Source organism: Euphorbia lathyris, chromosome 8 (genome assembly GCF_963576675.1).
Source record: "Euphorbia lathyris chromosome 8, ddEupLath1.1, whole genome shotgun sequence".
Lineage (NCBI taxonomy): Eukaryota > Viridiplantae > Streptophyta > Magnoliopsida > Malpighiales > Euphorbiaceae > Euphorbia > Euphorbia lathyris.
The window spans coordinates 55,502,709-55,525,424 of NC_088917.1; the positions used below are offsets into that span (position 1 = coordinate 55,502,709).

Below are 22,716 nucleotides of genomic sequence, written 5' to 3' on the forward strand. Positions count from 1 at the left end.
CTTCTAATGCGATAAGGGATTTTAAGGGCCCAAATGGTCTTCCAGATCTCCACGGGAGGATCAGCCCTATTAGGGGTAAAAGCTTCATAGACCGATTTACAAGAATAAGTGTCATTATTAGTCAAGGCCCAGCAGTGTCTGTCCTTATCCTCCTCTTGATTACTAATCTTCACTCCTCTAATCTTAAGGAGGGTCTCCAGGCTAAAGAAAGTGTCGAACTTAGACCAGATCCAGTCTCCCTCTGAGTCCACCACATCAGCAACCTTCCAGGGACGGATATCACTAGGCAGAGGGGAACTACACACTTCAATCAGCGGTTTATCACCAATCCAGGTGTCATACCAGAAACTAATGGATTTACCATTACCCACCTCCAGGCCAATCCCCGTACAGAACTCAGTAAACACAGCGCTAAGCCCTTTCCAGATGAAGGAGCAGTTGACAACCCTCTACTTCGGGAGAGGGTTAATGAGATTTTACTTTTCCAAAAAAAAAAAAAAAGAGATTTTATTATATATAATATGTTTATGGAACTATTTCGATTCAATCCATTGAGGCAGTGAACTGTTTGGAATAAATAACTTCATGCTGGGTTGGTGTACAGGTCTTTAAAAGATTGGTCGAAAGATAACAGTCAACACTGTTTACTGTAAGGTCGTTGAAGAATCTCATAAACGGAACGGAAGCAGAAAAGAAAAGAAAAGCCCATCCAATTGCCACGTCACTACCCCACTTGACGTTCATAACCACAACTCTTCTCTGTCTGTCCCAAGAATAGCTTCTTCTTCGCTCGTTGTCATCTTCTTCTTCTTCATCTGCTGCTTCTATTCTATACAATTATTCCTTTTACCTTTGTCCTTTGATTAAATGCCTTTTCTTTCAACATCTTCTTACTTGGAAGAAAACTGAATCCAAAAGCATGTCCTCTATTTCCATTAACGGACTTCCTGATCAAGAATCTCTTTCTGCTCCCTTACTTCCTTCGCAACGATCGCTAATCAATTCCACTTCTCAAGTCGCCATCGTCGGTGCCAATGTCTGCCCCATTGAGAGCCTTGACTATGAGTAATCGCTTTTGTCCTTTCCTTTTCGTTTTCTTCTTCATTTCTATTAATTATGCTGTTCTGATTTTTTTTTGGTACTTGATTGCAGGATTTCGGAGAATGATTTCTTTAAGCAGGACTGGAGGACCAGGGGGAAGATCCAGATGTTTCAATATGTTTTTATGAAATGGTTGCTCTGCTTCTTGATTGGCGGAATTGTTAGTCTAATTGGCTTTTTTAATAATCTCGCCGTTGAAAATATTGCTGGCATGAAGTTTGTTATCACTTCCAACATGATGTTTTCTTCTAGGTATGAAATTGCTGCTTCCTCTCTTTTCTCTTTCATTTTGTGGTTTTCGCTAGATCTGCCTTTACTTTGAATTTTGAAGGCAATGAGTTCAATTACCTTCCGCAGAGATGCAAACTTTCGTATTAGCTTATTATCGAAGCCACTTGGAATAAAGCGGGGCGGTTTGACTTGAGCGGAGAATTAAGGATTCTCTTTCTTTTCCGCGCTATTTTTAATTTAAATATGAAGGTTGGACTAATTGAATTGCTGTAAATTGTGCAGGTACGGAATGGCTTTTCTTGTATTTTCAGTGTCTAATTTGGTTCTCACGCTATTCGCATCCGTCATCACAGCTTTTGTAGCTCCGGCTGCTTCTGGTTCAGGTATACCTGAAGTTAAAGCTTACCTGAATGGCGTGGATGCACCAGGAGTTCTTTCTCTGCGAACTTTGGTGGTGAAGGTCAGTATTCTTCTGAGCTTGCCGATTGAAATTGCTTATTAGCCACTTGAAGAATGATATTATACACAATGACAGATGATATTGCAAAAAGCTGTTGATCTTGATATCTGAGACATAAATTATGAATGTCAGCTTTGCCTAAATCCTTGCTTATTAGACATAAATTATGAATATCACACACAAAGCAAGATAATATTGTGGGTTGGAATGATTTTTATTAGATTTCCCTTGCTGAAAATGCTGATGATCGTGATATATGAGTTGTAATCGGAATTCCAGATTGCACCAGAGTCTGCCGTAATAGTTTTCAAATTGTAAGTACAAAAGAAAGAACAGACAACGTTTACATTCCGATAAGTTATTCTGTTCTTTCTTTTGTACTTACAGTAACGAATATCAGATTTGCATAAATGTTTGTTATTAGAGTGAGAATTCTTAGGCGGTTTGGATATTGTTTTGTTGTTGTATCAATTTTTTGTACTTGATATGTCTCTAACACAACTGTATTTTGATCCTTTTCCGTATTTTATTATGCTTGAATCCATATTCAACAAACTTCTTTTTTTTATTATTATTGTACTGAAAAAGCAATTAGTGGAGTATAAAGGGCGGCCCGGTCGCATTACGCGTCCCCGCTGAGCGAGGGTCCGGGGAGGGGTCCCACCACAAGGGTGTATTGGGGGCAAGCCTTCCCTTGCCAATTTAATTGGCAAGAGGCCGCTCCTAAGACTCGAACCCGTGACCTTTGGTCACACGGCAACAACGTTTTACCGTTGCGCCAAGGCTCGCCCTCTAATTAGTGGAGTATATGATATTTAAATTGTTGCAGTAGATATAATAGTTGAACGGTGTTATTGGATTGTGCCATTGCAAGTGAGTGTTGTGTTACCATTCAATTCAATCCACAGTTTCTCTTCCATGTTTCCTTGCTTAATTTGCGTTTGCCTGCTAATTGTGAAAATACACTTTTGGAGAGATGCAGATGGATAAACTATGATTAAAGCACTTGGATTCTTCATTTTTGTATATGTTATGCATTTAGTAAGATAATTTCTGTGGGGATTCCTAGACAATTTTTGAAATCCTGCACATTGAACATTTCAAGTTTCTAAAAGTCACAAATCTATATGAACATCTTAATACAAATGTACTCACAAGTGAATGTTATAATTTTACGCAAAAATCTAAAATTTTGCAGATTATTGGAAGTATTGCTGCTGTGTCGTCATCTCTACATGTTGGAAAGGCAGGGCCGATGGTACACACTGGTGCCTGTGTTGCATCATTTTTTGGTCAGGGTGGATCTAAGAAATATAATTTAACTGGAAGATGGCTACGTTTTTTCAAAAATGACCGAGATAGGCGAGATCTTGTAACGTGTGGATCAGCTGCTGGGATAGCTGCTGCATTTCGTGCCCCTGTTGGGGGCGTGCTTTTTGCTCTTGAAGAAATGGCTTCTTGGTATGTATCTATATGAGGAAAACTCAATGATATAGAAATTTTGTATCTTGTTTATAACAGTTCATATCTTGCACTTTTCATGGTTTTTTCTGTGGCAGTATTCATTGCACTAGTCTACAAAATACTTTATTATCAGCTAAACCATAGACATCAATAAACATACGCTTATTGATTTTTTATCAGATATTTTTCATGTAACACTATTCGACTTTGTATTATATACAACGCATAAAATGCTTGTCCACTTGAACACATGCACATGATTTTTCTGCTCTCTTATTACCTCTAGGTGGTTGCTTGATTTTAAGTTGCATAAACTTTATAATTGTGATTAATTCCACAGAAATCATGAATGTACTCATTTGTTGTGCTGGTCGACTGATCGTGCATTTATGCTTGTAGACTTATGTTCAAATCCGAATTTTGTATTACAGTCGTGAGCCTTTTTTAAACTCAAAAGTTTATCTATACAGACACTCTGTATCCTCACAATTAAACCTATTTTCAGAGTACATATCAGGATTTCATTTTCTACCATTCAGATATATCCGGTAACTATTGCAAATGCCTCCTTCTTTACAATATCAAATATTAGTAGTACCTACCTTTTTGTTCTGCAGGTGGAGAAGTGCCCTTCTATGGAGAGCTTTCTTCACAACAGCTGTGGTTGCATTAGTGCTTCGAGCTCTAATTGATGTGTGCTTGAAGGGAGAATGTGGGTTGTTTGGTACTGGAGGGCTCATAATGTTTGATGTCTATACAGAAAATGTTACATATCACCTCGTTGATGTTCCTCCTGTGCTTCTACTTGGAGTTATAGGGGGCATGTTGGGTAGTTTTTATAATTTTCTTTTGGACAAGGTTCTTCGAGTGTATAATTTCATTAACGAGTAAGCTAACCACAAATTTCATATTTGCTAAAGGTCTGTTTCCTTTCAGTGGTCTGAAATATTTATTCCAAATTTGTTTTCCATGTTTCCCTTTTGCAGGAAAGGCGTTGCTTACAAAATTTTACTTGCTTGTTCAATCTCTATATTCACATCCTGTCTTCTTTTCGGTTTACCCTGGTTGGCATCATGTCAATCTTGTCCATCTGACGCAGCGGAAGACTGTCCAACAATAGGCCGGTCTGGCAACTACAAGAAATTTCAGTGCGCTTCTGATCAATACAATGATCTTGCTAGCCTCATTTTTAACACAAATGATGATGCTATTAGAAACCTTTTCAGTAGAGATACAGACTCCGAGTTTCAGTATTCATCAGTTCTCATATTTTTTGTTACATGCTTTTTCCTAAGTATTTTAAGCTATGGGATTGTTGCTCCAGCGGGTCTTTTTGTACCAGTTATTGTGACAGGTGCAACTTATGGACGTCTTGTTGGAATGTTAGTTGGTTCAGGCACCACTCTTAATCACGGCCTTTATGCAGTGCTCGGTGCTGCTTCATTGCTTGGTGGGTCTATGAGGATGACTGTCTCATTATGTGTCATTATCCTTGAGTTGACCAATAACCTTTTGTTACTTCCGTTGATAATGTTGGTTCTCCTTGTTTCCAAGACTGTTGCCGATGCTTTTAATAGCAACATTTATGACCTTATCATGAAAGCCAAAGGTTTTCCGTATCTAGAAAATCATTCTGAACCTTACATGAGGCAGCTGACAGTTGCTGATGTAGTCACAGGTCCACTTCAACTCTTTCGTGGTTTTGAGAAGGTTGGACATATAGTTCATGTTCTCCAAACAACAAGGCATAATGGATTCCCTGTGATTGATGAACCTCCAGTTTCAGATTCGCCAGTTCTTCTTTACGGACTTATCCTCCGTGCCCATCTTATTGAATTGCTGAAGAAGAAACTTTTCTCGTCTACTCCAATGCCAATTGGAGTTGATCTCTTTGAGCAATTTTCAGCTTCTGACTTTGCAAAGCGAGCTTCTGGTAATGGTGACAGGATTGAAGATATAGAAATTACCGAAGAAGAGATGGAGATGTTCTTGGACTTGCATCCTTTTACTAATGCTTCGCCTTATACTGTTGTGGAGACCATGTCGCTAGCTAAGGCTCGTGCACTTTTCCGGGAAGTTGGTTTGAGGCATCTACTGGTGATACCAAAGATCTCTAGTGTAAGAATATTCATTCCATCGATTTCTGTTTACAAATCTCAATTGCTAATCAGTTAGGTAGCATATTCAAAAGGGGTTTATATGTCTACATGGTGGAGTTGTTTGACTGTGGTGTGATGTCTCTATTTTATGTTTCTTTTTGTTAGTTTAATTCCGAATGAGAAAAATTGACAGTGCTTCTAATTTCAGAGATCTCCTGTTGTGGGTATATTGACGAGGCACGACTTCATGCCAGAGCACGTGCTGGGTTTGCACCCTCTGCTTTTCAAGAGCAGGTGGAAAAGATTAAGAATCAAGCTACCCCAATTTTTCAAGATTTTCTAGTTTCCTGCGTAGATGCTGGCGGATAAGAATCGTGTGTTTATTCATTTAAAAAATTTCCGGTGTATCTCAGTCAAGTGATGTTGCTCTTGACAATGAGGTTGTACATAGTCCTTATAGGCCTCCAGAATTCAGATGTTGTGGTTTGGCTTCTTCATGCCTACCAACTAGAACCAAAAGAAGACCAGAATAGACGATTATATGTTGAATCATCCGGCTAGCTGTGCGAAACATTTGAAGAGGTAAGTCATCGTGTACTGATGATAATTGAATGGAACACACTTTTGTGAAAATATTTGTACTTTACAGGGTTATTTTCATAATCAACTCCTCTTTGATGATATATTCCGTTACATAAAGCTTTTTCAACATCACATTTTTGTATCTGGCTTTATATCTAAGTAACTTATCTACCGTTAAAGTTAAGCTGTAAGTAATTAGGCCTGTAATGCATTCCATTGTATGGTACCTTTTTCTCCATAGCACCTGCTTTGATCTTAATGTCATGTTGCCTTTGTGTAGTAGGACTGTCATTTACTACCATCTTTATTGCCTTTTTGTTATTTCAATTATTGTTTGACACTTCTATTAACAATAAAATGAGATTATTTATGCATCACTAGCAATTTCCATCTTTATTGACGGCATATAATCTCCAATAATTGATTCTTAGTGATTTCAGGAGTGACTCTAGGGGTAGCCGAGGCCCTAGGTGGGTGCCTAGGTCAGCTCCCCCTAGAACCTCCCTTGTGGATATGTTATGTATATATACAAGTAATTATGTTTATTGTGTAGATAACACATTAGACTTTTCAGACTGAAGTTCAAGTTTCAACCACAGTTATTTATAACGACGATTCAGTTCTTAAAATCGGCCAACACGTCAATCATCAATTTTCATTTGCATCTTTCATGAATATCAATTTTGATATTACTGTTGTTTAAATATAGTTATTCGATTCTTATAGGAGATTATACATTTGATATAAATAAATGTTCATGTATATTATATTAAGAAAAGTGTAATATTGATAATACTTATTATATTACATGTATATTTTTAGTGTGATCCAGAAAGGAATACAAAAGGAATCATGCATATCGCATCACTTACATGAAAGGAATAACTAACTAATAAAATTGTCATGTAATCATATAGTATACAAAACTTATAATATATATGATATTATCATGTATGGAGTCTAAAGTTAAGTCTCCTAAGCCATAAAGAGTGAAGTATCATATAAGTTACATCAAATGGTTTAGCTGGTCTATTCATCACAAAATGCCTATGCACCATTTTCACCTTTCTATACATTTTCAAGTACTTTCTCTCCGATATAGCTTTCAATATCTCCTTCATTTCTCCTATTTTCTCAACTGGAATTTGCACTGAAAACTCCTTCCAATTAAGCACATCACTAAAGGGTAATGAATAGTTATTTGAAATTATAACAGGAACACATCCTTGGTATATTGAATCTACTACTCTTGGACTTGCTACTTCATACCCACTTGGACATAAACAATACTTACTCATCCCCAACATTTTCCTGTAATTTCTCCCATTTGGTGTGCTCTCTCTTACTATTATTTCATTGTCTTTTCCCTTCCAATTTCTAAACAGAATTTCCCTAATCCATCCATGAGGCCTTCCTTCAAAATAGGCTAATATCTTCCTTTTCTTTGGGGTCTGCCCCAAGTTCTCAGGGTGAAGAGGTCTCGAAATGTAGATTTCAGGCAAGGACACATCTCTTTTCGGCTCAAACCCTTCTGTTGTATTCGCATTGCATAGAACACGAATTAAATTGCTGAACAGCTCTGGATTTCCATGGGATATGTCAGGTGCCTAAACAAGTTATATTGTTAAACCTAAAATTCCATTGTTTTATAGGTAAAGGCTAAAATTAAAATTAAGGAGAATAATGTACCCAATCATGACAGGAAAGCATGAAATGGTCAGCACCGTTGCTTGTATTCCAGTACGGATACTTATTAGCGACGACCCTGACATAATCTGTGACCACTCTTCTAAGCCTGTCACGAGAATATTCTGCCATAGTTGTGATTGGCAGGTATATGTACTGTACAATTGCTGTCACACTCAGTGGTATGAAGAATAGATGGGCCTCTTCTGGATTTTGGGCCTTAAATGGGCTTCTTGGGCTCTCTATCTCGTTTATGAATTGCCCTTCAAAACCATATACTCCCGTTGATGGGCCTTCATGGGCCAACGGTATCTCCCCTTCCTTGTATGTCCATACTTTGAATCTTCTCACCATCTCTTTATGGCTTCTGCTTACATTCAATATATATCCATTTTCAATTTCAAATGTACAATTTTTCCAACATACTGTTTTTTTTTTTTTTTTTTTTTTGAGAAATTTCAACGTTTTCATATCAACAATTTGTGAATTAGAGTTCGGATTTAACATATTGGTTTATAAATGAATAGGACATAAGATACAAAAAAAAAAAATAAATAAATAACATTTAGTGATTTTATCCTAACGTTCATATGGTACAATTTTATTTCTGATGTTGGCTAGTTTAACTAATTTCAGATATTATTAGCACAAAGCACGAATTCTATTGACTCTTGACTCTGCTATATATGTGCTTAGTGTTATAACCCATTAGTAACATATTACGAACACACGTAGAAAAAATGAAAAGAGTAAGATGACTTAACTGAAAAAAGGAGTAAGGATTCAAATAAATGGATCCTCTTGGGAAGAATGTGAAATTGTTGTGTGAAGAGTAGTTTGTTGATCTTGAAGATTGGAGAATGGCAGCTCTTGCTCTAGCTAAACCTTCCTCAATCCTGTCCAAGTTGCTCTTCTTTTTCTTGTTCTTCTTAGTCTACTCATAAATAGTAAGAAAAAACATTAATCATAATTAAGAGAGGAACTTATAATAAATAATTGCTCACCTCAACATTTTTGGCCTTATTTTTATTTTCATAAATGGGCATGGAAGAAGATAGGATCAACTCATCTCTAGTAGTAACGGTGTAGTTTTGTTTAGTGAGATTGAAAGAATTGAAATGCAAAGTGAGATGGGTTTCATAAGAAGGAAACATAAAGAAGCAAACAAGAAGAAGAGGAGAAGCAGGAAGAATGAAATAATAATAATAGTTGAAGGATGCCATTGATACACACTAAAAAGCTTCTGTTAATTTCATAAAATATAAGAAGAAGAAGAGTTTAAAAAAGACTTGAATTAAGACTGTAAAATACCTAAAGATGCTATATTTGGATTATTTGATTTAAATAAACTTTTATTGGATAAGATGTCTTAATGGCTATATAAACATCTTCATAGTGAATAGTAAGTTGACTTCTCTTGTTATGAGTTTGAGTCCCATACAATTATGGAATCAAAACTTCCTTTGCAATAACGATTTTCCAAACTTTATGAAAATGAGAGCTTTTTATTGTAATTCGCATTCCTAAATGGAGCACTATTTTATACTATATGTATAAGAAAATTAAGTAGCTATTGAAATGAAGGGTGTTAGTTTGTTTCACATGTGATGCATCCTTGAGATGGGGCAATTTTATCTTGTAGTTGAAGAAACAGTAATTAAGAGGGGATTTTGACTCTATCACAAATACCTAGCTAGTTTATAGGAAAAAGCAAGTTGATATTCCATATGGATTCCCAAACTACCTCTAATTCATATCAATAGAATATTGGATCTCTAAATTTCTTGAGCTTGCAGCATATATGTATATATATTATAACTTTATTGTAAGTTGTAGTTTGATTGGGTATTTCTACTTAGTACGTGAAGTGTTATACATATGAGAATGAAAAATGAAGCAACAACTAGGTTGAGCTAACCGAGGTTGGTTTGAATGGTAGGAAGTTGAATATCTGCTTGTTAGGTTTGAAGTTCGGATTTCACTCTATCAAAATTTAACTCTTATTGGTAGGTGTTGTAAGTTCTCATCGGTTTGTCCTAATTTTGAGAATGCATAGATCTATGAACTTTTTACATGAAAATCATATCTACCTACAAAATTGCAATTAAATTATATTACAAAATTTAATTCTCGATATGTCACTATTTCTTATATAGGTATATTTTATACCCTAATTTATAATTTTATATCTCAATGTTAGAGATAATATTCTAATTATCTCTGTAAATAGATTCCTATCTAGTTAGAGTTTCAATCTGTCTATATTCCTAGCTAGGTAGAGTTTCAATACGACTATACTTATGTATTGTATTCCTATACAAACTACTATTGGCTCACTATAAATACAAGGCCTCTGAGCCAGAATCATTAAGGTGATTCAAATCAATTAGTGTGTTATTACTTATCTCTCTCTATCTCCATAATCCTCCCTTTATCAAATTATTCATTCAACATGGTATCAGTAGTATCAACTTCCGCATCTTCTGATCATCCTCAATCCCTAACCTATTCTCAATACAAAGCTTCCGTCGCCGCCAACACCGCCGCAAATGCCACTGCCGCCACCGCCGGCGTCGCTGCCGTCACCATCGCACCAAACGCGGCTTCTGATTCCGCGGCTGCTCGGAACGCGAACGACGCCCTCGGAGGGTCGTTTGCATCGTCGGGTTGGAGGTTCACCTCACCATTCGTCACCGGAGAATCTGAATTTCTAGCCACCACCGCCGCCAATCCTGCCGCAACAGTTCCGCCACAAGAGAAGACGGTGGGCGACTTTTTTCCGGCGGATGTCCGCGATGCGCTACATGCGTATCTGGCGGCCAGCACCCGTGCGCCCACCGCGGCACCCTCGATGTCTGCGACTGCGGGTCCGTCTGCGCAGGTTGCGCAAAATTCAACCGCAACAGGCGCGGCGACCTTGCTGTCTCCGGAAGTTCAGGCTGCGCTCCATGCGTTTCAGGCGGCCAGCGCCCGTGCGCCCACTACGGCACCTCCGACGACTATGGCTGGGGGGGCGTCTGCGCAGGTTGCGCAAAATCAAACTGTAACAGCCGCGGCGACCTCGCTGGCCCCGGAAGTGGAAGCTGCGCTTCTCGCGTTCCAAGCGGCTAGCACCCGCCCCCCGTTAGCGCGCCCAACGGCAACAACGGCTCCTATTCAACCTGCGACCCGTCTTCCTTTCGCGGCTCCTATTCAAACCGCAAAGCCACCACCACCGACAACGTCTGACGCACACGCTGCGGTGCTAGCCGCCATTACGGCATATCAGGCAGCCGTTCCGCCTACACAGACTCAACAATCCTCGACTCCTCCAACTCTATTTTCTCCACCAGTTCTTGCTGCCTTAGCAGCATATCAGGCGGCTGAAGCCAGTAACACACATCAGGTTATTTCTGAATCTCAGACTTCACCATTTTGTTACAATACTCAATTATCCCATGATCCCTCACCATCTTTCTTCTCAAATTCTTTTCACAACACTATTGATGAACCGTCAACCAATGTTAGACACAATTTTATTTCCTCATCCATCCCTCATAATACAAACAATCCTGTCCATCCAGAACCTATACCCACTCATGTTGAACAACCAAGACAACCACCCACAAACATCAATATTAACATCAAATTAACCCCGAACAACTACAAAGCATGGAGAATGTCCATGAAATCTACCCTTCAAACCTATCATCTTCTTCCTCACATTTTTAGTTCAACACCACCCCCACCCAAATTTATTCCTAGAACAGGTTTTGTGACATCAGCTGCGAATTTAATCATAAATCCATCTTTTATTCAATGGGATGATGTAGAAAATGTGGTTAGGACTTTGCTCCTAAATTCAATCACCGAAGAGGTGTTTTCTGAGATTGCATATCTCAAATATTCACATGATATTTGGCTAGCCTTAGAGGATGCCTACGGGCTTATTACAGGCAGCAAGCAGTTTCAGATGGGAGTCGAACTGCATGAACTTGAGCAAGGAGGAATGTCTGTCACTGCGTATATGCAAAAAGTGAAGTCCATCCTTGATGATCTGGCTGCCTCAGGGAATCCTTATCCTCGACATCTACTACCGTCAGTTCTTTACAAAGGTTTGGCAGAAGAGTATCGCTCCACTGTCCAGAATCTTGTAACTCAGCACAGTACAAACATCAACTATCAAGAGATTTTGCACAGCTTGAAGATAGTTGAGGGCATGATTCAATCAACCAGAAAGACAACTCTGCTTCAGCCCGAGGGTGTATCAGCACACCGGGAGGCCAATGTCTCCACCATGGAAACAAATCACTCAAAGAAGCAGAATCCAAAGAAGAGAAGGAGTGGCAAGTGCTACAATTGTGGTGATCCAAGCCACTAGGCTGACAAGTGCAAAAGACCAAAGAACAATTCAAGAGCACAATACAATCCTGGACCACAAGCGCACATGGCATGGCAACAACCACCGAATCCATTCATGGGTCCTAATCACCCGTGGTACCCAGATACAGGAGCAACCAATCACATGACGGCAAATCCGACTCAACTTCATCAAATGCAACCATACCTAGGATATGATACAGTTCAGTTTGGCAATGGTCAAGGTTTGCAAATTTCTCACTTTGGAAATTCAAATATCAATAATTTGAAAATTAATGATGTCCTACTTGTTCCCAAGCTTACCAAATCTTTATTATCTGTTCAAAAATTTACCCGTGACAACTCATGTTTCTTTGAATTTTGGCCTAACCATTTTCTTGTGAAGGACCAAACAACTGGGGAAATCCTGTTATGGGGCCCGAGTAAAGATGGGCTTTATGTGCTTACACCCACCCTGAAGGAGGCGCTAGTTGGAGAGAAGGTGTCTTTTGAAAGGTGGCATGCACGGCTTGGACATTGTCAGAATCAGACAGTCAGCTCAGTTCTCAAAGGAAACAATCTATCCTCTTCAAAACCAGTTAGCAATTGTTCTTTTTGTCCATTAGGCAAGCTTGCTAGAAGCTCTTTACCATCTATTAGTCGCTCTAGCACATTTACTTTTGAAAACTTACATCTGGATGTTTGGGGGCCAGCTCCAGTTGTTTCTTGTCTTGGCCACCGTTACTTTTTAATAATCATTGATGAATTCACTAGATTTGGATGGGTTTTTTGTTTAAAGAATAAGAGTGATGTTTTTTCAACCTTCTGTGATTTTTATGCCATGATCTCTAATCAGTATAGTGCAAGGGTTAAGAACATTTACTCTGATCTTGGGGGGGAGTTTCAAAAACTACAACCTTTTTTCAAACAACATGACATTATACACAAGATTGCATGCCCTCACACTCATGCACAAAACGGTATAGCTGAGAGAAAAATTAGACATGTCGTTGATACTTGCCTTACTTTGCTAGCCAATGCATCTTTACCTTTAAAATTTTGGAACTATGCCATGATACACAACATTAGGCTAATTAACTACTTACCCACCAAAATCCTAAACAACAAGTCACCCTATTTCTTGTTCTACAAGAAACAGCATGCCTATAAGGCATTACGCATTTTTGGCAGTGGTATCTATCCCCTTCTTCGTCCATACAATCAGCACAAATTTGATTTTCGCTCCAAGTTATGTGTCTACCTTGGTCCATCAGAAAATCATTCTGGGGATATATGTCTTGAATATGCCACCGGACGCATATACATCTGCAAGTTTATGAAGCACAATGAAGAAGTTTTTCCTGCATCAGCAATCACTGCATCATCACCTTCATCTAGCAACTCAGGGGTAAGCACATCGTGTCAACTACCATCTCTACTCGGCTCGTATCTAGGTAATTTCTCTAATCCCAACCCTATAGTATCTTCTTCTAACTTGGTTCCATACTCCCAACCCATCACACCTGGCCACTCTGGACCTCATCCTGGAACCCCAATTACTCCTCCCGACTCCGAAGCCACAAACAGTGCTCCGTTAGCTCCACCTCAATATATGTCGCCAGTGGTCACTGCTGCATCAACACCTGTTCCTCAGAATGATCCTACCACACCAGTTGATGCTGTGAACATCACCACACCGGAAATACAGAATGTATTACCTCATGAGGAGAACATTATGCCACAAACAGATTTTCCTCCTCCTGAAACTGCACCACCTGCTCCTATTCCAACTGAAAGGCCCAGGCCTCACAATGCACCGCTGATTGGTCCACGACAACATTATATGCAACTTCGACAGTCATCTCTTCAGTCAAGAGGAAGGTTTGAGGGACTTTTAGCTACATATCCAAATGGCACAGTGGATCCCACATGCTTCAGTAAAGCCAACAAACAATCAGAATGGCGTACAACAATGTCTGAAGAGATTCAAGCTCTTCTGGACAATGGCACATGGCAACTTGTACCAAGACCACATGATCAGCATGTCATCACCTCCAGGTGGCTCTTTCGTACAAAGAAGAAGTCTGATGGAACCATTGATCGTCACAAAGCTCGCTTAGTAGCACGAGGATTCACTCAAGAAGCTGGGATTGACTACAAAGAAACATTCAGTCCAGTAATCAAAGCTACAACCATCAGGTCTGTATTTGCCATTGCAGCAGCAAACAACTGGTTCATTAATCAGCTAGATGTCTCCAATGCATTTCTTCATGGAAATTTATCAAAAACCATATATATGGAACAACCGCAGGGTTTTCGGGACAGTGACCGACCAGATCATGTCTGCCTTCTCAAAAAGAGTCTCCATGGATTGAAGCAAGCACCGCGAGAATGGTTCACTCGCCTTCGAACATTCCTCCTCTCCCTTAGGTACAAAATGTCACAGGCTGACAACTCTTTGTTCATCAGACGCACCGATACTGAAAAGACTTACATTCTGTGCTATGTTGATGATATACTCATAACAGGGAACCACCCTGCACACATCACCAACACTATTGCAGCCATCGAACATGAGTTTCCCATTCGCAATCTTGGTAAGGCAGAATACTTTCTTGGAACTGAGATCCGATATGAGAAGGATGGCATTCACATGTGTCAAGCCAAGTATGTGGCTGACATCCTCGACAAAGTGAAGATGATTGACTCCAAGCCCACACTAACGCCCATGGCCACCACACCAACACTTTCAAAGGAGCTAGGCACCAGCTTAACCTCTGGAGATGAATATCGAAGCATTGTGGGGGCACTTCAATACTTAACATTCACTCGTCCTGACATTGCATTTGCAGTTAACAAATTATGTCAGTTTCTGCACTGTCCAACTGATGAGCACTGGAAAGGAGTCAAGAGGGTTTTACGCTATATTCAGGGCACATCAGATTTTGGCATAGTCATGTCCATCAAACCAATACAGCACATCCATTGTTACTCAGATAGTGATTGGGGAGGGTGTCCTGATGATCGACGATCCACGGGTGCCTTCTGTGTTTACCTTGGATCCAGTATTGTATCGTGGCAGACCCGCAAGCAACCCACAATAGCCAGATCCTCAACGGAAAGTGAATACAAAGCAGTAGCAAATGCCACTGCAGAACTACTATGGCTCAAATCTCTTCTCTCGGATCTCGGATTTCCATTACCCACCCCGGTTCAGTTATGGTGTGATAATGTTGGAGCAATTTATCTCACCTCAAATCCAGTGTTTCATGCTCGCACGAAACATATTGAGCTAGACTATCATTTTGTTCGTGAACAAGTTCACAGAGGATTTCTCAGTGTCAGATTTATTCCAACCGATGATCAGGTTGCAGACATACTCACCAAGCCGCTAGCTCCGGCTCGCTTCACGATGCTACGCTCTCGCCTCTTTGTTCGTGCCCGCCATCGGCTTGAGGGGGGTGTTAGAGATAATATTCTAATTATCTCTGTAAATAGATTCCTATCTAGTTAGAGTTTCAATCTGTCTATATTCCTAGCTAGGTAGAGTTTCAATACGACTATACTTATGTATTGTATTCCTATACAAACTACTATTGGCTCACTATAAATACAAGGCCTCTGAGCCAGAATCATTAAGGTGATTCAAATCAATTAGTGTGTTATTACTTATCTCTCTCTATCTCCATAATCCTCCCTTTATCAAATTATTCATTCAACACTCAATTCATAAATCATAACCTAATTCATAAAACTTAGTTTTTAAAATATATTAAAAATAATTATTTACTTAGTTTTTGACATTGTTTAAACTAATACTTAATATAGTTGTAAATAATTTTTAAAACGTGAATTTCTGTGTAAATTTCCCTAGATCCTACTTTACTTAAACTTTTTGTAACAAAAGAATATAGGATGGAAGACCATTCATAAGTGGTCCAAAAGCCCATGACAAATATATTGATTGATAATCCAGTAGGTGAAGGACTCATCTGAGCCGATCCAGCCCATGCCAAGATCTACTATCATTTCCCCCACCCCACCCCATTGTCTTGAAAGATTATTTGGCTACAATGCAACACATTTCAAGTAGCTTAAAAGGGGAAAAGGCAACAGGACTGCAACTGAACCAGTTGCTTTACTTCCCTTCAATTTCAGAAACCTGAGAACGGAAGTGAGTCAATCAATTTTATTTTTTCTATACTTGAATAATATCGAGAATAAAAACCTAGTAGAAGAAGACACTAGACAAGGACTAATTTTAGATTATGAATATCCAAGTGGCTAATATTAGTTAAGGGGGTAAATAGAACATTCAATGAGTTGGGGAAGTAAAAGGATAAGTTAAGGGGTGAGAAATACCACTTTTATGGAGTTAATGGGGTAAATAGGACATTCAATGGGTTGATGGTAAAATGACTAATTCGGACAAGTTAAGGGAGCTGGGGAGCATTAGGCCTTTTATTTTTATACATTAAAGTGTCTCTAATTGAGTATAATGAACCACTCATGATACTCATTCTGTCTCACATTAGAGTGAATTTAATATATTGAGCACTTATCAACCACTCAATAAATATTGAGTAATTTATTAAGCTTTTAACTATTTCTATAATATCTTTTTAATTTTTAAAATAATATAATAGAGTTTTATTAATTGATGGATCTTTGGTGATTGGTGGATCATTTATAATTGAATGGTTATAGAGTTTAACCATCAAAATTAATAGTTTAATAAAATAAAGTTTATTAAAATAGTCTATGATGGTGTGTCATATATATTGAGTGGTTATAACTCTGGGTATAAACTATTTGAAATACTTGTAGTTCTTTTATCTTTCAGTTCTAACTATTAAGGTTTTGATGAATTACAATTTGAATCTTTAGTTAGTATTGATAGTGACTGGGTGATTTTTTTTTTTAAGACTTGTTTGGAAAATGTTAGAAGGATAACAATTTTTAAATAATTTTTAAATAGAAAAGCTCATATTAGTTTGAGTTTGCATTGATTTTGAGTTTTTGGTGCGTTATTTATAAAAATATAATTATCATTATGAAAGTATTTTACTATATAAAAATATTAAAGTTGTGTATATTTATAAATTTTAAAGATATTAAGAATCCGATTTTAATATTTTATACAAGTCCCAATAAATGTTTAAGACAGACCGAGATAAAATCCTTATCTATTTTCCCACCAGATAAGATCTATAATAATTTTAATATTTCATAAAGGTCCTAAAGTTTTTTATTGCTTTTATAGTCTTTTTTCTTTCTTTATTCCTTCATTTTCGTGATCTATATCTCTGAATTTTTTATCTAATAAAATGATGCAATATAAATAAAGTTAGAAGAATCTAAAAATGATGAGAAAAAAGTAAAAATAAAAAAGGGTAAATTTCTCACATGTGTCAAAATAATTTTAACTATGTCAAACTTTAATAAATCTAATCCAATTTTAACAATCGAATGACACATCCTTTATCAAATGGATAAATTATAATTTTTTTATTTTAAATAATTATCCAATATCCATTGAAGGTGTTTTCTGAAAAGATATCCATTAAAAATTTAACTTTGAATTGTAGTTTTCATAGTTACCAAAAAATAATGAATTGTAGTTTTTATTTATTTGTTTTCTCTGTTGGTGATGAATCCTCGCCATTTCCATTACTCTTCTTTCTTAAAAAAAATTGGTTTACAATAACTGTAATTTGACAAAAGCATAATTAGTATTAGTTTTTCTGATAAAAATTTAAAAACTGATTTTTTTAATTGTAAAATAAAAATGAAACATGAGTTTTCGTGTAAATTCCTCAATAAAAAATGTACAGCAACCAGAACATATATAGTGTTAAGGAAATACTCAGAAAAGGACGAAAGTGGCCCATATAACTTTAAACGTCACAAAAACCCTTCCATATGACGTGGGCCACCTAACTTAACTACTAATAATATATAAATCCAATATTACAAAATTTAATATTAATTGAATTCTATGTTATTATGATCAATATTTCCATAAAAAATTGGATATATTATGTACTAATCAAATTTATAACTGCATTTACAATTTGATCATATGGTAAGGACATCCCTTTGTTCGGTAAAAAAATAAAATAAAATAAAGAAGTAAATAAGTAGAAAATAGTAAAAGAAAATACAGAATGTAAAAAGAGCTCTAATTGTAATCTTATTATGAAAATGTATTACATACACTGATGCACCAATACTATGGACTATACTTTAATTTAAGTCCACAATATACAATGCATAAAAAATTCACTAAGAATGATCTCTAAACAATTAAAATCCACATTACAACAACATATATATATAAATCATAAATAAGTCATGAAATATATTATATACACTTAATTAATTAGCATCCAACATGGTCACGATACTCCATAAATAAAAGGGTAGCACCATAATGAGCCAATGCTCCTAATACCACAAACACATGAAATATTTGATGGCTATGACCCGCTAGATCAAACCATCCCGGCTTCAATCTCTCCGGAATCCGGCTCACATAAAACCCCGTACCCGTCAAATAAAAAGTAGCCATGGCAGACTCGTAAGAAAGAATCAAGTCACGCTTCGGATTATTCCAATTCACAATTATGGCATGGACAGCAGGGATTATCCCGAATAACCCCATGGATGAGAAGAGTAGAGCTCGAAAGGCTCGAAACTTCCCAGTCGAGAGGGACGGAGAAAGGAGTGTGACAATGGTGAACATTCCCATTGCTGTGATGCCCCCGAGATACAAATATTGCCAATGCGAATCGCATTGGAAAATATAATAAATGGGAGGGAAAAACGAGGTGATTATCATAGTTGTGATTCCCACGTAATCAATACGAAGTAAGAAAATGTTGAGATTGTGGGAATGGCAACAAAAGAGGTGGCAAATGCTGCTTGATATAAGGCAGAACATTGAGCCGGCTAAGAATACATAGAACGGCCACCGGGTTACGGGTGATAATATTATTCCGGGGTGTGTAATGTCCAATGTTGAATTAGATGTAGTTATTATCTCCTTTAATTGTAGAAGCTTTGGTGTTCCCTGCAATTGAAGATATTTAAGTTTATAGTTGGAGAAATGAATTAAATAGGTAGGTGTGACATGAGAGAAATAAATATTTACCATCATGAAATCTTTTGAATTATGGGATACATTTGCTTCTCCACTTGTAACTACTGACCTGCAACAAATATAGAACAATATCTACTCATCATTTTTTTAAATATGTCACATAAATTTATTTCATTTTTTTCACAACTAAATTTTGAAAAATGTTAGTAGTAACTAATATTCCATTCAATGAAAAGTAGATATACCAACTGTAAACTTCTTCCCACTCTTTTTTAAAAGTTTCTACAATACTCCTCCAATATATACTAAACTTTATTATATCCAAATAACCTCTTATATTAATTCTTTAACCGTTATTTTATTAAGAAGCACGTACATTAAAATTATTTTAAAATTTCTACTCAATTCCCAACTTTTGATGAAGAATCCACGTCTTCATCTTTACAAATGGTGTACATTGTGAAAACTAAAATGAAGATTAAAACGAAATGAGAGAACCATTTACTGTAACTAATCCGTAAAACATCCCCGTCTCCAAGAATTTTTACTCCTCTTCCATTTCAAGGAAACGAGTCACCATTGCAACAATAAATATAAGGTATTCAACCTATATCTAGAAAAGTCAACTACTTTTAAACCGCTTCTTTATCTTTAAATTGATATATTAATCTTTAAAAATACACGTGGCAAAGTAAAAGTAGATTTTGAACAAATTAAAATATATAGCAATAGCAAGTTCAAGGGGTGCCAATCAATAATTGTAAGATTGTTCATAAATATGAATGTTTTCAAAGTAAGGAATTACACGAGGCTAGAAATGTTTAAAAATGTAGGGTCAAATACATGAATATCACTAAATACAAAATTACAATTAAATCATATCATCAAATTTAATTTTTAATATGTCATTATTTTGTATATATCATGATTTTATACCATAATTAAAAAATTATAGACTTCAATTCATAAATTATAAACCCTAGAAAATATATTCTAAACTTCTAATCCTTAAAATATATTAAAAGTACTGATTTTACTAGTTTAACATAATCTAAAATTATGACTTGATATAATTATAAATAGTTTTTAAAAAATGAATTTCTGTGTAATTTACTCAAAAATGTATTAGGCCTTTTTAAGGCTTCCCCTTCTATATTTCTATACATTATGGATAAAAAAAAGTATTGTAAAATAAATAAATCTATACAATAATCTATTTCGGAAATTTCTTATTCTCCTAAAATACATGATTTAACTTTATAATTTATGACCTTTATAAAAAATAAAAACTTTATAATTTATGACTAAAAGAAGCAATAATTGTTTTTTTTAGAAAAAGTCCCAGTGTAGAAAAGTATCTCAAGTATATTAAAATTTTCGTAAATTAATAACTTCTATAAAATAATAATTTTCATGGTTCCAATATTATTAATTTATAAAAGTTTTATTATAATTAATAAATTAATTATTTGAATAAAAAAACTAAATTACACACAAAATCCCATATAAGTTATGATCGCTTAAAAATGAGAAATGATGAAAAAGTAGTGAGAAAGATGAAAAAATGAAAAAAATTACAAACCAGGTAAAAAGAGCGAGAAGATCCGCTACTTGAGGAAATTGCATAATATTGGCCAATGTTAACCCCAAAAACAGCAGAAACCCAATCAAATGCCTAAAAAACAACACAACACAACTTAATAATTAATTTAATCAAATAAATCTTAACTCAAAATTAAAAAAACAAGAAGAAGATCAGAAGAAGAACATACGTCCAGACATTGAGAGTTTCATTATGCCATCGAAAGATGCTAAGAAGAGCTTCTTTAAGAGGCCAATGAACTCTATAATAACCCAATATGAACTCGTTATCCTTCATGTAATCCGGAAGCTCCCAAAACGACGATAATCCGTACCGTTTCCTTTTGTAATTAGGTGTTCGACACAGGTGGAGAAGATTATCATCTTCTCCGGCAGATGATCCTAATTTGTTGGTGTTGGAAGAATCCATTGATTTTCTGAGAAGTAAATATGAATTTGCAGAATTCATAAAAGAATCATGTAATTTGAAATTTGAATTTGGTTAGAAGAGAAAAAAAGGAGAGAAATTGAATGAAGTGAACAAGTAATGGAAATGGGGGAATTGGGAAAGATGCTTAACTACACCAACTAACTGCACCCATTTAAAGACGGGTGTGTGTCTCTCTCTCTTTCTATCTTACAACCAACCAATCGTAATTGTACACGTTGTTAGGTTACCAATAATATTTCATACATGTAATATAACCAAAAAACAGTTTTAATTCATAGAGCCACCGTCAACCTAACATTAATTAATTTCTCCTCCTATTTCAACATTTTTTTTATAATTTCAACCTCAACATTTAAGCCTTCAAACACTAGCTACTACTATTTCACTCTTCATGTTTGCCCTCTGAGCTGTAACATTTATAAACGTTTATCAAAATCGGAATAAATTTGAACGAATGTCTAATTTAATTACGTTGGTATAAGTTTAAAACTATCGCTGATGTTATATTGTCAAGGGATAAAGTATTAAAATAGGCCTATGATTTTTGAGGAAGTATCGTTTTAGGTTTTATGTATAAAATAACATCAATATAGGTTTAACGTTTAAAAAACGATGTACTAATTTAGACATTGAAAACATAACGTGACACATCATTTATATTATTTCGTTAAGTTCTGATTTCTCTCTCCATGTACAATTGACAGAACTTAACGGAGTAATATGACGACGTGTCACGTTCCGTTATCAAGGCCTAAATTGATACATTTTTAAACGTTAAACCTATATTAATGATATTTTGTATGTGGATCCTAAATTGATACTTTCCCAAAAACTATAAACCTATTTTAATATCTTATCCATATTGTTAAATATTTATCCAAGTCATCAAAATTTACATCCACGTGTCCTCTAATCACCACGATGAGGCTGGTCTGCTCCTTTTTTTAGTAGACTCCGCTATGAATATTCATAAAGAAATGATTGTCGGGCTCTTTCTTTCACTGCTAACCCTCTTAATGCTAATACTTTCTGTTTCGTCGATCCGCAAGCTGATGTAGATTAAATCGATCTGGAGGTTTTAATCTTAAACCAACAAAGATTACAAACTTCTTAAGCTAAACTTGAAGGTTGAGTAAACCCAAAAGGAATGAATCCTTGCTCCAATGAAGGCTTCAAAATATAATATTCATCAAAAGTTAACCAACATTACAAAAGATGGAGAATATATACTCCTCCCAAATAAAAGACAAAGACTAAAAGGCCACCCCTAGGGTTACCAACAACTAAGGAGCCCTATGGGTAAGATAGGAAATGCATAAAGATAGATATTAGGGTAAATAAGTTCAATGGCAAAGTGGCAATTAACTAAATGGCAAAACAGTAAATAAGAGTTGGCAGATTTTGTCCTTAGCAACAAGAACTTGGGGAGGAAGTATTCCTCAACCCAGGTATGCCCCGCGTGGCCTCCCTCACGTCCCACGTGGATGTGTCCCTAGACCTGGTGGTTCTTGTTGGACACTCTTATGCGTGGCGTCCTGAGACATACGCCCCGCGTACTCGACCTCATGGTCTGAACTCTCATCGGAGACTGGTTCCACGCCCCACGCCTTGGAGGGCACAC

The 22,716-nt window shown here is 36.5% G+C and overlaps 3 protein-coding genes across 3 annotated transcripts; 1 reads left to right on the top strand and 2 right to left on the bottom strand.

The window, feature by feature from the left end:
* Window positions 1-719: 719 nt before the first annotated feature.
* LOC136202571 (putative chloride channel-like protein CLC-g) lies at window positions 720-6,038 on the top strand. Its single transcript, XM_065993268.1, has 7 exons — window positions 720-1,065; window positions 1,153-1,353; window positions 1,615-1,792; window positions 2,991-3,253; window positions 3,874-4,143; window positions 4,243-5,374; window positions 5,564-6,038. The coding sequence occupies exons 1-7, from the start codon at window positions 920-922 to the stop codon at window positions 5,696-5,698; spliced, it is 2,325 nt and encodes a 774-aa protein (XP_065849340.1). The 5' UTR covers window positions 720-919; the 3' UTR covers window positions 5,699-6,038.
* Window positions 6,039-6,358: 320 nt separating this feature from the next.
* On the bottom strand, window positions 6,359-8,844 carry LOC136202572 (xylogalacturonan beta-1,3-xylosyltransferase-like). The gene is made up of 4 exons (XM_065993269.1): window positions 8,628-8,844; window positions 8,388-8,557; window positions 7,627-7,990; window positions 6,359-7,544 (listed from the first exon to the last, which is right to left on the bottom strand). The coding sequence occupies exons 1-4, from the start codon at window positions 8,775-8,777 to the stop codon at window positions 6,885-6,887; spliced, it is 1,344 nt and encodes a 447-aa protein (XP_065849341.1). The 5' UTR covers window positions 8,778-8,844; the 3' UTR covers window positions 6,359-6,884.
* A 9,287-nt stretch (window positions 8,845-18,131) lies between these two features.
* LOC136201909 (heptahelical transmembrane protein 1) lies at window positions 18,132-21,240 on the bottom strand. The gene is made up of 4 exons (XM_065992287.1): window positions 20,836-21,240; window positions 20,646-20,738; window positions 19,115-19,172; window positions 18,132-19,033 (listed from the first exon to the last, which is right to left on the bottom strand). The coding sequence occupies exons 1-4, from the start codon at window positions 21,111-21,113 to the stop codon at window positions 18,344-18,346; spliced, it is 1,119 nt and encodes a 372-aa protein (XP_065848359.1). The 5' UTR covers window positions 21,114-21,240; the 3' UTR covers window positions 18,132-18,343.
* Window positions 21,241-22,716: the final 1,476 nt, after the last annotated feature.

Bases quoted from the DNA above. Each gene is read 5' to 3' on its own strand.
- LOC136202571 (XM_065993268.1), top strand. From the start codon at position 920: ATGTCCTCTATTTCCATTAACGGACTTCCTGATCAAGAATCTCTTTCT. The intron at 1,066-1,152 runs GTAATCGCTTTT...ACTTGATTGCAG, and splicing joins ATTGAGAGCCTTGACTATGA to GATTTCGGAGAATGATTTCT. The intron at 5,375-5,563 runs GTAAGAATATTC...TTCTAATTTCAG, and splicing joins TGATACCAAAGATCTCTAGT to AGATCTCCTGTTGTGGGTAT.
- LOC136202572 (XM_065993269.1), bottom strand. From the start codon at position 8,777: ATGTTTCCTTCTTATGAAACCCATCTCACTTTGCATTTCAATTCTTTC. The intron at 8,558-8,627 runs GTGAGCAATTAT...ATTTATGAGTAG, and splicing joins ATAAGGCCAAAAATGTTGAG to ACTAAGAAGAACAAGAAAAA. The intron at 7,991-8,387 runs GTTAAGTCATCT...GAATGTAAGCAG, and splicing joins AATCCTTACTCCTTTTTTCA to AAGCCATAAAGAGATGGTGA.
- LOC136201909 (XM_065992287.1), bottom strand. From the start codon at position 21,113: ATGAATTCTGCAAATTCATATTTACTTCTCAGAAAATCAATGGATTCT. The intron at 19,173-20,645 runs GTTTGTAATTTT...TATTTGTTGCAG, and splicing joins CTTCTCGCTCTTTTTACCTG to GTCAGTAGTTACAAGTGGAG. The intron at 19,034-19,114 runs GTAAATATTTAT...CTTCAATTGCAG, and splicing joins ATTCAAAAGATTTCATGATG to GGAACACCAAAGCTTCTACA.